General features: G+C 34.8%; 1 protein-coding gene across 1 annotated transcript in view; it reads right to left on the bottom strand.

Annotated features, from left to right (window-relative positions):
* LOC127525421 (inositol polyphosphate-5-phosphatase A) overlaps positions 1-17,624 on the bottom strand; it is a 159,958-nt gene that overhangs the window by 65,570 nt on the left and 76,764 nt on the right. Inside the window, exons 5-8 of the mRNA XM_051917958.1 lie at positions 12,746-12,809; positions 11,225-11,328; positions 4,610-4,662; positions 1,957-2,076 (exon numbers count right to left, since the gene is read on the bottom strand). Of these exons, the coding sequence (XP_051773918.1) occupies positions 1,957-2,076; positions 4,610-4,662; positions 11,225-11,328; positions 12,746-12,809 (341 nt within the window). The remainder of the gene's footprint in view (positions 1-1,956; positions 2,077-4,609; positions 4,663-11,224; positions 11,329-12,745; positions 12,810-17,624) is intronic.

Genomic DNA, 17,624 nt, shown 5'->3' with positions numbered 1-17,624 from the left:
ATTTTACATTGTAACTTCTGGAACAATTTCTCTGAAATGTAACATTTTTAAATGTTACTAGTTTCGGAATGTTCAGAGAACATTCAAAAGTAACATTCACATTTTTGAAGCATAAAATGGAATGTTCTTTTAAAGTTCGAATAACCAAGAAAAAACGTTTTTAAAACATTTGGACATTTTTGAACAACATTCAGAAATAACGTTTCCATAACGTAATGCGTTCTTAGAACATATTTTTGAGTTCTGCATATCAAACAGTGACCACACAGAATGAAGAGAGCGCCTCAGTTTTGTTCTGGAAACGCTCGACAGATAAGCGGCGCTCTGCTGTTAGTGCGAACAGAGATACAGAGCCGTAACCGCATCATTAGCTCCACCTGGGGAAAAGGTTAAAAATGAGATGAATGCATGAGGGAAAGAGAAACTGGAAGAGTTTGAGTGTAGGGGGAGGTTCGAGTTTCTCTCTGGGGTAGAAGTTACAGCGCCACGGACAATGGGCCTGAAAGTCGGTTCCCAACCGAGCGCTGAATGGCGACACTGTTGGAGGTAGCGGCTCAATTCAAAAGGCTGTTCAGCCACATTGTCCTCCCCGATCACAACAGGAGAATAGACTTTACTGGTGGCTGCCAAAAGGTTAGTGGCGGCGCTGAAAAGAGCCCAGCATTATTCACTGGTTTGGGGGAAGGTGTTTCCCACTCGAGGGGACGTCCTCGCGCCGGCGGTCCGGATCTGAATTCAGACGTGCTGTTCACAGCGGCCGTGTCCAAACACGCTTCCACCTCAACGTTTAACTTTCAGGGCGCCCAGAGCGGAGGGATTCCTCCTCTTATAACCGCGAGGAAAACTTCGCTATCATTAAACATCCTAGCTTTAACACGAGAGGATTTTTTTTTATTAGAGTACTTATTAAAGTATTTATGAGATGAATATAAATCAGTTTTATTTTTTCCATTTTAACAAAAATGCTCAAATTACCCATCACACCTTTGATGAATATAATTCCGGATAGTGGGGGTCATTTTTCTGGATCAAATTTCAGTCATCAAAAAGCATGTCTAATTTATTGACATCATGAAACTTTGAACACAATTTTTTTTTTTTATTTAAAAATTTTTTAACAAAAATGGCTATTTAATACAAGACATATCTGGGAAGATGAGACTTAGATAACATTATTTTATCAGAGGAAAACAAGTGCTTGGATTAAGTATTTATGAGATTAATATAAATCTGCTTTATTTTTTGCGAAATTCAGTTTTTTTTCTGTTTACATTTTTAAGAATTCCGTTTTAATGCTCAAATTAAATTTTAGTAATCAAAAAGTATGTCTAATTAATTGAAATCGTGAAACTACTTTTTAAAAAAATGATTAAAAGTTTAACAAAAATGACATTTGCAGTAGCACTCTATAATATTTACAGACATTTGATTAAGCGCACAGACCTACTTTTGAATTATTCATCCAAATTTTGCCAAATTCCATGACAATCCGTGTTATACTGTAAATTCCATTTTTATGACTTGATTCCGTCCATGTTTTCCTCATCACGGAAATCACAGGACCCTATAAATCAAGCCCAAGGTGACAAAAGAGCTAAAAATACAGTTAAAATCCTCAATGTAAGCAACAAGAAAGGTCCTTTTTAAACTTCATTATGGCGGTAAATCACAGTAAATGATGGCGTAATAAAACCTGTGTTTCTAAAGCACTTCAGCTGGGCTGTCCATTAGAGCCGCTCCTGCCTCTCATTGGATAAGAAACCGAAGGCGTGAGTGGAAAAATATGATCTTTGAGTCATAAAAGCGGCACATAATTCATGAGACGTCCGATTGCTTGATAGCGTATGCGGAGTGTTTGCATGAATTTATTCAAAGTGGAGGACGTTTCACTGCAAGCTTTCAGAAGATTGACACAACACACACACACACACACACAGGCGCGCATGTGTTCCTCACCTGTCCAGCACAAAGCTGAGCGCTTTCTGCCGCGTGCCTGAGTAGACAGAGGGACTCTTTTCCCACGCCACCAAATTAGACGCATCATGGAACAGGTGGATGTTCACCAGGTCAAAGGCACTGAGGAGAGAGAAAGAGATGGAATGAGGAGGAAAACCTTTAACACAACCAACAAACTTAGTAAACATCATTAACTATGTTCCTGTAGCAGTAGAGCAACCTTTAACAACACATTCACAATTCCATGATGTTGGTTAACAGATGACATGCAGTATGCACTTTTTAATAAGTGTTTTACTGTGATTTTTTTTATTATTACTTATTTCATTTTAATTTACTTTGCTTTACTTAAAAAAATATATATATTTTTAGTAAGTGTATTTTTGATTGTTTTTATTTGTGTTTATTTATTTATATTTATTTAATAATTCATATTTTTATTTTTACTGTTTTTATTTTCAATTTTTTTTTTACTTTTATTTTATTTTAAGTTATTTTATTTTAATTTAATTTTAATTTCGTTTTTATTTTCAATCATTTATTTTTATTTTATTTTTTCAATCATTTATTTTTATTTTTATTTTTAAAAAATCATAATTTTTGGACATTTTTTAAAATGTTTTTATTTTAAATTATTTTCTTTTAATTTATTTAAAATATCTATTTTTTATTAAGCATTTTATTTTGCATATTATTTTATTTTAAATGATTTATTTTACTTTAATTTATTAAAAAATATTATTTTATATTTAGTAAGTGGTTTTTGATCGTCTTTATATGATTTTTTATTTTACATTATTTTATTCTATTTTGAGTTTTATTTTGATCATTTTTATTATACATTATTTTATTTTAATAGAAACAATATATATTTAGTAAGCAATTTATTTAGATTGCTTTTAAAATCATATTTTTAGTAAGCATTTTGAATAAGCATTTTTATTTTCAATTATTTATTTTTATTTTGTTTTATTTTGATTGTTATTTAGTTGTTTTTATTTATTTTATTTTATTTTATTTCAAAAGAATATTTGATTTTTTATTACATCTTTCATTAAAGACTGACGTAAAGGAATACCTTCATAATGTATTATACACACAGGCTTCACAGAAAGCGTCCACAAAACTGAATCAGCTCACTGATTAATATGTAAATGAAGCATGTTCATGTCTTTCCGTCCCTTAGTTCAATAATCACTGAAACCACTGAAATGAACAGCTAATGAATTGGAGCAGGCCATCTGATTTACTAGCTGCCACTGAGAGCAGTAACCCGTTTAAAAGTGACACAATCCCAGCGTGACTAAGCCTGTTACACCTCCGTCACCTTTTCATTACCTTCTTCTCGTGTCATCCCTCCTTCAGGCCCTCGGTCTAGCCTCAAGCGCTCTTGTTCTCGTGTCATCCTTCTATTAAATTAGCCTCTCTCTCTGTCCGAATCCCTGCGGAGGGAACCTTTGATTCATTCCGCACAGGTTCAATTGCATGTAATGTTTTGTGTCATCTGTCATATGGAACTGCTTGGCTAACGTGATTAGCTATAATCTAATCCTGCGGTTCAGACTGTAGAAACTCCTGCAGCTGTAGTTCGCAGGAAAAAAAAAAAAAAAACATCGGTCCGGATAGAGGAACGGTTAGTCATTTAGCAGAAAGTTTTTTCTGAAGTGACTCACGGTGACTTCTTACAGGTCCTGTTCTCCCGCAGTAACCTGATGTGTTAATGAGGCGCTTCATACAAACTCAAGCCAGAGACGGGCAGTAAATGTTTTGAGCATCACTGCCTGATGAAGACCTGAACAACACTTTCTATGCATTATAAATTATGAAAGCATTCATACTGCACATTACATACAGAATTAACTCTTTAAAGTTGAACAGAACAAAAAACTGTGGCTTTAAATAATGAATGGTTTTAAGAATTATAGTGTATTTATAGTGTATTTATTCATCCGGACCCCTTTGAGCTAATATGTACTTGAAATGAACTTGAAATTTAAGATTTAAAATTAATATTTCAATAATTTAACAACACATTCACGTTCACAGTTTTCTAATGTCACGTAATGGTCACATGACATGCAGGTGAACTAATAAAACATTTAAACTGTTTTGTTTTGAGTGTTTAAATTTTTTTAATTATTTATTTTATTTTATTTGAATTTAATTTATTTAAAAAAAAATAGTGTTTTATTTTTAGTGTTTTTATTTTAAATTATTTTAATTCATTAAAAAAGCATTCTTTTTAGTAAGTGCTTCATTTGTTTCAAATGTAAATTATTATATTTTAATAAAAAAATATTTCATATGCTTAGTAAGTGTTTTATTTTGACTGCTTTTATTTTAAATGATTGACTTATTTTATTTTATTTTAAGTGCTTTATTTTAATTGTCTCTATTTTAAATTATTTATTTATTTAAAAATATTAAAACGTGTTTTATTTTTATTGCTTTTATTTTAAATGATTTATTTTATTTCTCTCTACTTGCACATGCACATTTGGCTTATTATATAATTATGAATACAGTGTTTTAAAGGGCTAGTGATGGTTCATGGTCAGAGGTGAAGTCTTCAGGCTCAGATATAAGCATCACTCTCTCTGTAAAGCCGGATTCAGCTGGTTTAGGAGGACTAGGACGTGAAGGAGGAACTCACCAGTCACCCAGGGCCCATCGGGTTCTGATGAAGCCTTTTCTGGACCACTTGCACTGCAGGAAGAGAAAAACCAAAGCTATTAAACAAAGAGTTCAGCAAGTACTTTCTGTCACTGTTATGAATTCAAACACAAGATCAAAAGTTCAAGAAATCTTTGATTTGTCATGAAAGGTTGATTGAGATATAGTAACTCTGCTCTGTTCTGATGTGTCCTGCAGTTCTGCAGCAGATCCTGCAGAAAATGGACCAATCAGGAGGCTGATCTCACTCACATGACTCTGAACGTTATTAAATGAGAGACAAATTGATGCTGCGAGTGTCCTTATTACCAATGCAGAGAAAAAATAAATAAATATCCTCCTCCCTCTCTCTCTCTCTCTCTCTCTCTCTCTGAGATGTGTAATGGGGAGTTAACTGCAGCGATGAATAAACTAATTACTGGCCGGGTCACATAATTACAAATTGACTAATTTTATTTAAAAACTCTGATGCAAATTAAAGGCCTGAGAGAGATTTGATTGCTCCTCATATCTTTCAGCCAGCATTAGGACAAGATTAACTGTATCAAATTCAATTGCATTTGCATACTTGAATTAATCTGTAAGCTACAGCGAGGCAGAGCGTATGATGCCAATAAGAGACATTTTCTCAAGAGAAAATCATTTCCATATCTTACAGCGGGTCAGATAACAGCACTCTACAAATACAATACAAACATACACACATCTGATGATTCAAGTGCTTGGACAGAAAACACAATATATGCATAAATTAGGTTAAAAAAATATATAAAAAACTAAACTATTCTTTTAAATATGGACAGAAATACAATAACCGAATAAAATAAGATTATAAAATAAAATAAAATTAAATTAAATTAAAAAAGAAAACACAATATTGGCAGACAGGTCATTGCAAATAAAATAAGATTATAAAATAAAAATCAAATAATAAATAAAATAAGAGCTAATTAAGTAAAATAAAGATTATAAAATAAAAAATAAATAAAAAATAATAAAATAAAATAAGAGCTAATTAAGTAAAATAAAATAAGATTATAAAATTAAAAAAATAAATAAATAAAATAAAATATTCCTTTAAATATGGACAGAAAACACAATATCCGTCGGCGGACAGGTCACTGCAAATAAAATAAAATAAAATAAAATAAAATAAAATAAATAAAATAAAATAAAATAAAATAAAATAAAATAAAATAAAATAAAATAAAATAAAATAAAATAAAATAAAATAAAATAAAATAAAATAAAATAAAATCTGAAAACAATAACCCAATAAAATAAGATTAAATTAGATCAAATAAAATGAATAAAATAAAAGAATAAAAAATGAACTATTCCTTTATATATGGACGGGTCACTGCCGATGTACACTAGAAAGGTCACGGCGTGCAGGAGGCGACAGTGATGAACGGACACCAGCGGCGGGTCACTGTGACCAGCGGCCTGTACGAACGCACCCGAGAGACAGCAAACCACGTGAACGTGGAGCATGAGGTCTACGGGAGCAGCACATAATCTCATCTCTGGCGTCCATTGGGCGATTCACCCTCTATCAAAAGTCAGACATGTCACGGGCCGGTGCGGGCGGATCGGGCCGCTTCTCCAGAACGCTCTTATCCGCTGACCTTTCTGCCACTGTGCTTGAGAGATCTGCACCGTCTCATAAATAACAGCCGCAGCTGGGTCCACAGGCCACACGCTCCCATAGAGCCGCACAGACACAAACGCAGCCTGAGTAATAACTAATAAACACGAGCGGTGATTGATGAAGACCAGCACAGAAACCCCCCATCTGTCTCTGTTCTATCATCCGGCTCAGATTAAATAAGACATCATCCACTGCAGCTGCCGGGTGAAGGACAACATGTTCCTATGGTGCTTTCACACTGGACCAAAGCAGTGAACTATGGGTGAAAACGGCTCAAATCCTTGACACTGACAAACTCACGCCATTCATTTCATGACCAGCATGTGAAAGCTTACAGATCAACCAATCAAACTGAACTGAGATCAGCTCAGGAGTCTGAATCTGGTTCACTTGAAGTCTGTGCTGCCGATCACTTTTAAGGCTCAAATTTTGAGGGGGTGGGAACCGTCTTCTATCAGTTTCATGCATAAAAAAATTATTTTTTAATTTAAGGTTTAACTGGACTCACTCTTGTATGTAATGTCAAGGTAAACAAATTATAACCAAAATATATTACTATAGCATAATAATATTCAAAATTACATATACATACATATATATATATACACACATATATACACACACATATACACACACACATATATATATATATATATATATATATATAATATTCTAATATTGTGACAATATTAATAAATATATCACAATACTAATAAAAATCATGTCATTTATATAAGATAAAAATAGGATAAAGTAAGAAAATAAAGATCAACTGAAATAAAATAAAAACATTATATTATATTATATTATATAAAATATAATTATATATAATACTATATTACAAGGAAATAAATAAAAAATAAAGCAAAATAAAAAAATAAAATATAATATAATATAAAATAAAAAAAAAATAAAAAAAATAAAAATAAAGTAAAATAAAATATAATATAAAAATAAAATAAAATAAAATAAAATAAAATAAAATAAAATAAAATAAAAAATGGACTGAAGCCTATTGGCTTTGTTGACCTAAATAAGATCTGAGCTCACTTTAAATCCAGTGACAGTGCAAATCCACTTAATGGTTGTATATGTTGACCCTGAACAGGCAAAAACAAAGCTTGCAAAAAGGGTTTAGCAAGTACTTTCTGTCGCAGTTCTGAAATCAAACACCCTGCAAAAGATGCTACGAATCAGAAAGCTTCTCCTACACTAATACCAATCGACTGAATGCAGCAACGTGACAAAATCCATCAGCTCCACTGTTGTTCATCGGGTTCTCTCTTATTCAGCTTTTAAATTAATATTGTCACTTAAAGCCATAACTCACGAGATGGGGCCCTAAAGGGGAGATGGGGTCACCGTGCTACGAGGAGGTAAAAATGATCTTTAGTTTAGTGATTAGTCAAGGGTACAAACACACACTACATATAACGGCTCAGGACTGCTTTATTTCTGATTGGCTGCTGGTAAAACCACTGGGCTGTCAATCAACTGAGGAAATGTAAGTGATGTCATTGAGATGTTTGACAGACTGACAGTTTATTGATGAAGCAGCTCGGGAAACTGAAGCGTGTCCTGGTCTTATTTACTGAAGCTCTGCATTAGAAAAACGGCTTTTATGCAGCAGATTCCTGAAAGCTGATTGGTCAGTCTAGTTAAAACACGCGTTATAGTAACAGATCTGATGTGAAACTGCTGTTCGGCATCTGAAACTCCTCGAATGACTCATAGACAGTGATGGGTAGATTACTTTGAAGATGTAGTGTGTTGATTACAAATTACATAAGGAATATTGTAGTTAGCAGCATAATCTATTTATTACACATAATCAAACTATTCTGATTACTTTTGACCTAACTCATTTGTCACATATGAAGTGAAAGTGACAGTGACGTGTAAAGTACGGTAAACCATACTCGGAACAATATTAACAACATGTAGTGCATTAAAAAAAAAATCCATTATGTCAGGGTTTCCAAAACTGGGGTTTGTGAGTTGATGAAAAGCTAATAATTAATTCAGTCAACTATGTAAAATAAAATAAAATAAAATAAAATAAAATAAAATAAAATAAAATAAAATAAAATAAAATAAAATAAAATAAAATAAAATAAAATAAAATAAAATAAAATAAAATAAAATAAAAATATTATTAGGGTTTTCCAAACTGGGGTTTGTTAGTTGATGAAAAGTTAATAATTAATTTAGTTATAACAATGAAAAAAATTAAATAATTAATATTAAATTAAATTACAAAACAAAATAAAAAAAATAATAAAAAATAAAATAAAACAAAACAAAACAAAAAACACAAAATAAAACAAAATAAAGTAAAAAAAAAAAAAAAAAAAACTGGGGTTTTATTATAAATAATTAATTTAGTCATAACGATAAAAAAATTTAAATAAATAATATTAAATAAAAAAATAAATAAATAAAATAAAATAAAATATTATTATGGTTTCCCAAACTGGTGTTTGTGAGTTAATGAAAATTTAACAATTAATTTAGTCATAACAATGAAAATAAAATAAAATAAAATAAAATAAAAAAAGTGTTTTGAAAATTATGGAAATATTAATTTAAAATCTCAGGAGGACTTCAAGTAAATATTTTAGCTCAAAGGGGTTCAGCTGACAAAAACGTTTGTGGATCCCTGCATTACGTGAACAAACATTAATAAACATGAAAACAGCAATAACATCACACAGCCAATGTCTTCCAGATTTTAAATATTTTTTTGTCCAAATTTCCAGAATCAATAATTAGGAAAGGTCACCGGATATGACAAAGACATGAGACATAAAAATGTATAATCATGTAATCAATAAAAAAGTAACTGATTATAAGTATTTTAAAATGGAATATTAATCTAATTACGAAAACCTTCTTTTGGAATCTGATTATGTAATCTCGATCTAGCCATAATAAATCTCATCAAACATCAAATGTACTATTCCTGCACGGATCTGGACGTGTTATAACACATCCCTCAAACTCTAACAGTGCAAAAACACGCGAGCAGAAGCTAAAAGTGTCCCGGACATCGGTCCAAACAGCGGTGCATCTTGTCCCGGAGTCGCCGTTAATAGGATTCCTTTAGGGAGGTAGATGGATGGCGAATCCGGGCGGTTTCATCTACTAAAAGACGGCATAAATCACGGGATGAAGCCGAGGTTATCGCCAGCCTGCCCGCCTCATGAGAAACCTGCATTAAAGCATTAGTGAAATTAATTCATCTTTCATAAGAGGTTTGAGCCGTATCTGTGATCTACGATAACAACCAATTTCTCACTACTGAGCGCGAGTGTGTGAGAAAGCCCTTGATAGACTACACAAATCTGCTGCTTTAAATGGGCTAACATTATGTGGAGTGCTGCTCTCCAGAGCATCATACGAGATTCATGAGCCGCCGCCGAAACGCGCATAAATCAATGCGCAAACTTTTCTCCTTTGTTTTCTTTCTGGCCTCCCAACGCCGTTGTTGTCGTTCTGAAGGTGTGCCGCTTCTGTAAACGTAATTGTTTTCTCATCATGTGGAAATGTGGCTCGTGCGGGAGATAAAGTGGAGCGCCATGTTATTTGTGAAAGAGGCGGAAATCGGTAGCAGCGCGTGAAAGGGCTGTTTTTGCATATATTTACGGGCCGCTGTTTGCCAGACTGTGGGTAACTGATGGACGCAGAGAGTCGAGCTGACACACGGCCACCACGCGTGAGCTTTATTAATATATTAGCTCTACACACACACACACACACACACACACACACACACACACGCACGCACTCTCACGCAACAAACACACTCACTCTCTCACACACACACAAACACACTCTCACACACTCACTCTCACACACACAAACACGCACACACAAACTGATACACACGCACACAACACACACACACAAACTCACTCACGTTCTTGCACACTCACTCTCTCACACACTCACACACACACGCACACTGATACACATGCACACAACACACACACACGCACACTGATACAGACCACACACACTCACTCACACACACTGACGCAAGCACACACACTTACACACGCACACAAAACACACCTTCACTCACTCTCTCTCACACACAGACACACAAACACGCACACACACAAACTCTCACACACACACTGATACACCCGCACGCAACACACTCACTCTCACACACACACATGCACACACACACAAACTCACTCACGCTCATGCACACTCACACAGACGCAAGAACACACACTCACACACACACACACTGATACACACGCGCGCACACACACTCACTCACACACACACGCACACACACACACAAACTCACTCATGCTCATGCACACTCACATAGATGCAAGAACACACACACACACTGATACACACACACTGATACACACGCTCACGCACACTCACTCACAGACGCATGCACACACTCACACACACAAGCACACACCCTCTCTCTCTCTCTCACACACACGCGCACACACAAACACTCACTGATACACACACACGCACACTCGCGCACACAAACACTCTCACACACACACTCACACACATACTCAAGTCTTCACACACACACACACACATACACTCACACACACACACACACACTATATATATATATATATATATATATATTTTATATATATATATATATATATATATATATATATATATAAAATATCTCATTTAAATATTTCTTTTATGATTTAAATAAATTATACAGTGAACTAAATGACTTGGTTTACTGTGAACTTTACTGTACCAGGATGCAATATTCAGGGCTGTAATGCTTTAAGATTCAACCCCTGAAAAACTAATTTTCCTCTCAGTTCAAACCTGAAATTTCAGTCTAGAGCTTCATCTGAGAACTGTGAATGAAAGGTGAACTCTCATCTGATTCTACACAGCACACACTTCGATGGAGACGTGTGAAGGAGCAGAACACACCTCGGGGAAATAGTCTTGAGGAAACTTCTCCTTCTCCAGCATGGCTGTGCTATTCAGAGCGTCCGAGCAAATCTCCTTCCCAACCACCTTCTTGAACTTCTTAGCTGCATGAAAGCACAATAAAAGCGCACTGATCATCATGTAAACATGCAGAAATGTTCAGAGACACTTATTAGAGTAAGAACGCTCAGGGCAACTGCGCCACCTACTGGTTTAACACAGAAATGAGGAATGAATCCTGACAGAAATGTAAGTTTCTCTTATATCTGATTTTATATTGTAATTCACATTGGAGTATTTTAAACTAATAGAAATCACAGTCTGCAAAGCTCAACTTAGAATGCAAAAACATTTCTCTTCAAAACCAAAGGAAAAAAAAGAAAAAGAATGTGTTTTTATATATATATATATATATATATATATATATATATATACATATTATTTATCTAATTTTTATAATTTATATATTTTATATAGCTATATAGAAGTATATAGAAGTATTAAAATTGTAAACAAATGTGTATTTAATATATTATATATATATATATATATATATATATATATATATATATACACATACACACACACACACACATATAATAAATTTTTTGGTTCAGTATATAAAATCTAATTACTATAACATCTGGATGTTTTACTTGAATTGACTTGAGTTTTTGCATAATTCTCATAAGGTCATTTTAACTATAATAATTATATTTTTTTTTTTTACATTTATATCAGCATAAATTAAAATAATTTAAAACCAAAAGAAAAATAATACGGTGCGTAATTGCATTAAAATGATTTAATACATTATACATATATATTTTTTAATTAATATATATTTTTGTCCTCCCAAAGTTGATTCCCATACAGTCATTTTTTACAATAAATTTTAATTTAAAAAATATTTTAATTCATAATTATTTTAATTTATAAATATAAATTAAACAAACACTGCCATGATGTACAAATACTTGAAATTGCTTTTAAACAGCTTCTGAGGGAAATGCTGTCTTAACTGTCTTAAAATAGGCTTCATTTTCTTTAAGCAAACTATAATTTCTTTTTTTTTTTTTGTCCTGTGGTTTTGAGGTGAACGTGAGATTTGCTGAAGTTCTGCCCCCACAGGCACACTGCATGATGGGTTTGATGAAGAGCGTGATTACGGCCATCATGTGAGAGATGTGCTGGTCTTTAAGAGCTGCGGGTTTGCGCGGGGCCGGACGGGTCCGGCGGGGGCTAATGCTGACACCGGTGTAATGGGAGTGGCTTTAATTAGTGTGACCGTCGGGACACGCGACCTCTGACCCCTACCGCTGATGAGGTCACCGCTGCTAACTGTCCAATAGCTTGAGTGCACTATTACCAGAGGCTGAAATCTCATGAATTAAATCCTAATATTAATAAGCATTACTGTTTCCTATCGGTAACTCCGTCTTAGCATGTTTTATAGCTTCTGAAACAACCTTGACCGCTCTGGATTTGATGGGATTGATGAGATTAAAGGGACACACGTACCTTTGAAATCAAACTGCTGGATGTTTTTCAAGGATTCATGGAGGAAGTAGCAACATCCTAATGCCTGAAAAACACAAAGAGAGAGAGAAATTACACAACATACAAACTCAAAAACCTTGTTAGGTGTTTTAAAATACAGTAAAAATAGTGAAATATTATTACAAAGTAAAATAGCTGTTTTCTATGTGAATATATAGTACAATGTAATTTATTCCTGTGATCAAAGCTGAATTTTCAGCATCATTACTCCAGTCTTCAGTGTCACATGATCCTTCAGAAATCATTCTAATATGATGATTTGCTGCTCAAGAAACACTTCTGATTATTATCAATGTTGAAAACAGTTCAGATTTTTGTTCTCCTCATTAACACACATGAATCGTTCACGTCTGGACGCACACGCTACGATGCTTGACTTATCAAACACATCTAAAATACGCACTTTTATGACTGTCAGGTCAATAATGGATCAGTTTAGTGAAAGCGAGTGCGATTTCCCAGCAGTTTCGTTGATTTCAGTGACATCGGCCGTATTTCATAAGTGCATGTGTTTATGTATAACCCGACCCCACAAAAGAGCAAAAACTTCCTCTTATGAATATGAAGAAAGACTTGATTTTGCACGACTCTTTTCTTATGTAACGAGTTCACGGCGCTCAAATATAACATGTAAATTATAGCGGGAGCCGATTCTGTCAAAGCGCTCGATCTGAGCCGCTCAAAGCAGCACAGTCAGAGTTTAGCATGACCAAAGATTTACTTCAATAGGATTATATTCTTAATTTTTACTGAACAATCAGACAGTTTCTGTGTCTGTCGACGGCCCAAACAAACGGAGCCCGCAAGGCGTAAGGCGCCGGGGATTTGATGCGGTTCACAGTTCACTAACTGCTTTTCTGAAGGGCTTTTGCACCTCCAGTCCTCAAGTTGGCCTAAAAAGAGTGAAACCTGCTTCCTGTCCGCTCGGGGCTCAATGCAGCAGCCCAAAACTGTGGGCTAATGCTCTCAATAGTGCCGTAAAGCCCACGTCTAAAGACGGAGAGAGACGCTCAGAGTCATGGGAGACGGACGTCCGAGCAGCAGAGAATACAGAGAATACAGTTAAAGACACAATAGAACTGGTTAGAAACCGACTGAATGGCCATCTGACGCTCTCAGGTTCTCTCTGGTTCAGTGACCTTCAGACATATGGAAGGTCTGGAGTCCAAAATCAACACTTGCCAAGATCCCAATGAGAGCAAAAACTGGCTTGGCGAGTAAATGAAACCGAGTTACATGCCAGTTGGCTGGTAACTTTATTAGCAGCTGCGACAGAAAACATGGTGTAAGTCTAAACAACCCAGTCAAAAGTTTGAATCATTATGATTTTTAGTGTCTTCTGCTCACATATATTAGATCAAAAATACAGTAAAAAATGTGAAATATTATTACAATTTAAAATAGCTGTTTTCTATGTGAATATATAGTAAGATGTAATTTATTCCTGTGATCAAAGCTGAATTTTCAGCATCATTACTCCAGTCTTCAGTGTCACATGATCCTTCAGAAATCATTCTAATATGATGATTTGCTGCTCAAGAATCATTTCTGATTATTATCAGTGTTGAAAACAGTTGTGCTGCTTCAGATTTGTGTCGAAACTGTGATACATTTTATTTTTCAGGATTCTTTGATGAATAGAAAGTTCAAAAGAACAGCATTTATTTGAAATAGAAACTTTTGTTACATTATAAATGTCTTTACTGTCACTTTTGACTAAGAGAACAAATACTGCCTGAAATAAAGTTATTCAGTGAATGTGACTTTGAATGAGGAAGATGATGATGATGGTGAATAATAAAAATGATGATAAACTTTATTTTCTATAGCGCCTTTAAAAGTTGCATCTCAAAGCACTTTACAAAAATAAAATAATACATAATATTCTATATAGTATGAATGTGGGTATGAACGAGATACGAACATACTACATCAGCCATGTTGTTACTGTCATGTGACCTACCAGTGTCAGTTAAGTCACTTCACTGCCATTCACAAATCCTTTCCCGTGGAATCACGGTATCAGATGCGCACTTAGTAGGTCATCCGAGGATATTTTGCCTACTGTTTTTTGACTATGTATTCCTACATACTACTGTGTTGGCGGATTGTTTTTCACATACTATATAGTAGTATTGGATTTCAGACACAGCGTTTGTCACCCATAAAATGTAGACGAGTTTGAGGAACAGCTAAAGACCAGATTCGGAGGAGCAGAAATCATGCACTGGGGTCTATAGGGGGGTTAAAAGTTCAGACAAATATTAAGGAGCCAAGGCCTGGTAAGTAAGCCTGAGAATGAGGAGGTTCTGTTGGACCGGCACTGAAGAACTGTGGGAATGCAGGACCTCCTGCATTATTTATGAGCGCCGGCTCATCTTGAGATTAAACATTTGCTGATTTGTCAAAAGCACAAACAGAAGGTCCTGCTCATATCCTGACGTATCAGAGCGTCCGGCCCCGAACCCTCCTGCACATTTAATTGATGAGAACATTTCCTACACGACCTGAACGGCCCGACGGAGAAGAAGAAGAAGAGGAGGAGAACGCGGCGGAATGAAGGTCAGCTTCCAGGAAAGGCGTCTGTTTATTTCGGTTTGCTTTAGTTTATGTGCTTTTTCACCTCAAACTGCCAATGAAAGAGTGAAGAGAGACGGAGACGCCCATTCTACACATGTACTATATGAAACCACCAGACAATCAATAAAAAACACATTTGTTTAGATTCAGATCACCATATCAGACCTGTGGTTATGGAATTTCTGCAGTTACAATGTGAACTGAGAGATTTGACTTAAAGTTCCGCTATTATGATATTTTAAGTTCATTTATTTATATAGCACATTTAAAACACTAAAGGTTGTTTTGGAGTCTCCTACAACAGGTTTACATGCATCAAAGTTCAAAAAAACACTTTAACTGTCTCATAATATCCATTGCAGCATCAGCTCTTTTCTCACAGTGCCTGAAACAGTTCGTTCAAAGATTCGGTCTCTCTAAACCCCGCCTTTCCGAAAGCCTGCTTTGCTCTGTTGTGATTGGTTGGAAACCAAACGCTCATTAGCATATTTGAATTTCAGCTCTTCCTTAGCACTTGATACACAGTGATACGAACAGTAAAGATGGCGTCTGTTTTACCGTATCAATCTCATCAAAGTGGATTTGCTTTGGCAGCAGAAAACAGCATCTTCGACATGAACAGCACGAACCAAACTCTTTCAGCCTCAGATACAACTACAGTGTTTGAGGGCGGGGCAAAGCAGATGCTGTTCAGCCAATGAAGACCATAGACTGGCATTATGCAAATTAGTTACAAACCTACGTAGGTTCAGCAGGAAGTGAGACTGGAATTACTGACAGCTCGTTTCAGGCAGTTCATTCATTAATGATAACGTAATGCCGCCCAAAGCTTATTCAAGTTCATTAAAAAGTTAACTATAAAAATGTGGATTGTAACAGTTTACAATAAGGTCTCATTTGTTAACATTAGTTAATACATTAAACTAATAATGAACAATATATTTTTTGCAGCATTTATTAACCTTTGTTTAACTTAGTTTTATTAATGTTCATGTTAGTTGACAGCGCATTAACTAATGATAACAGAAACTACTTTTGATCTTAAAAATGTATTAGTGACATGCTGAGATTAATTCATTGTTCAGTTCATGTTAACCAGTGTTAACTTGTGAAACCTTTATTGTAAAGGTCGATTTCTCTGAATATAACTAGTGATCTGTTGACCATTATGAAAGTTATGATAAAGTGTTTAGCATCAGAGTTTGTTACACATTCTCAGATAATCACCACAACTTTGAATAAACGATCAACAATCGCATCATAATCACGACATCATTGTATCAATTCTACACACAAGCTCTAATAAATATTTAACTTCAGAGTTCAGGCCTCCTCCTCCTTCTCCTCCTCCTCCTCCTCCCGAACGCTCTTCATGAAGAACCTATTATATTAGCGGCCTGCAATTAATCCATTTGTCCCGCGCAGTGACAGACTCCAAATATTAATTGGAGCCGGACGGCGCTGACAGGAAACTCTTATCTTTTAAGCGGCGCTTTACAATGGCCAGTGTCAAGCGTATGTTTGTCACGTCTGGCGTTATTGATTACCTGCCAGATTCACTTGAAATAATTAAAAGTGTAGTTTACATATTTATAAAGCAGACTGTCATGGGTGCTACTTAATTTTCCATTAGTAAAATGCACTCTGTTAAGTGCACGGCACGGGCCGTACGAGGAAATGAGTAATCGCCGTAATTGCAGACAGAAAGACAATAACCGTGCCATAAAGGCAGATTTTATTGGCCGCTCTGACAATGCACAAGTCTAACCTGGGTTTGGACCGGACCGTACAGAACCCAGACGATAATGTACAACGACTGCAGCTAAACAACCACAACCTGTGTACAGAAAACATCACAAAGTGTGGAATAATTAAATTAATGTTTTTGGAAGAAATGTGATGATTTGCTGCTCAAGAAACATTTCTGATTATTATCAATGTTGAAAACAGTTGTGCTGCTTCAGATTTTTATGGAAACCCTGGTACACTACCATTCAAAAGTTTGGGGTAAGTACGATTTAAAAATAATAATAATAATAATAATAATAATAAATTAATATTTCTATTCATCAGGATGCATTAAATTGATCAAAAGTGACAGTAAAGACATTTATAATGTTACAAAAGATTTTATTTCAAATAAATGCTGCTCTTGAACTTTATATTCATCAAAAAATGCCTAAAAAATAAAATGCATCACGGTTTCCACAAAAATATGAAGCAGCACATCTGCTTTCATTGATAATAATAAGAACCATTA

Source organism: Ctenopharyngodon idella, chromosome 13 (assembly GCF_019924925.1).
Source record: "Ctenopharyngodon idella isolate HZGC_01 chromosome 13, HZGC01, whole genome shotgun sequence".
In the NCBI taxonomy this organism is placed as follows: Eukaryota; Metazoa; Chordata; class Actinopteri; order Cypriniformes; family Xenocyprididae; genus Ctenopharyngodon; species Ctenopharyngodon idella.
The sequence above is the reverse complement of the archived record's forward strand: the minus strand, read 5'-3'. Positions and strand labels throughout refer to the sequence as shown.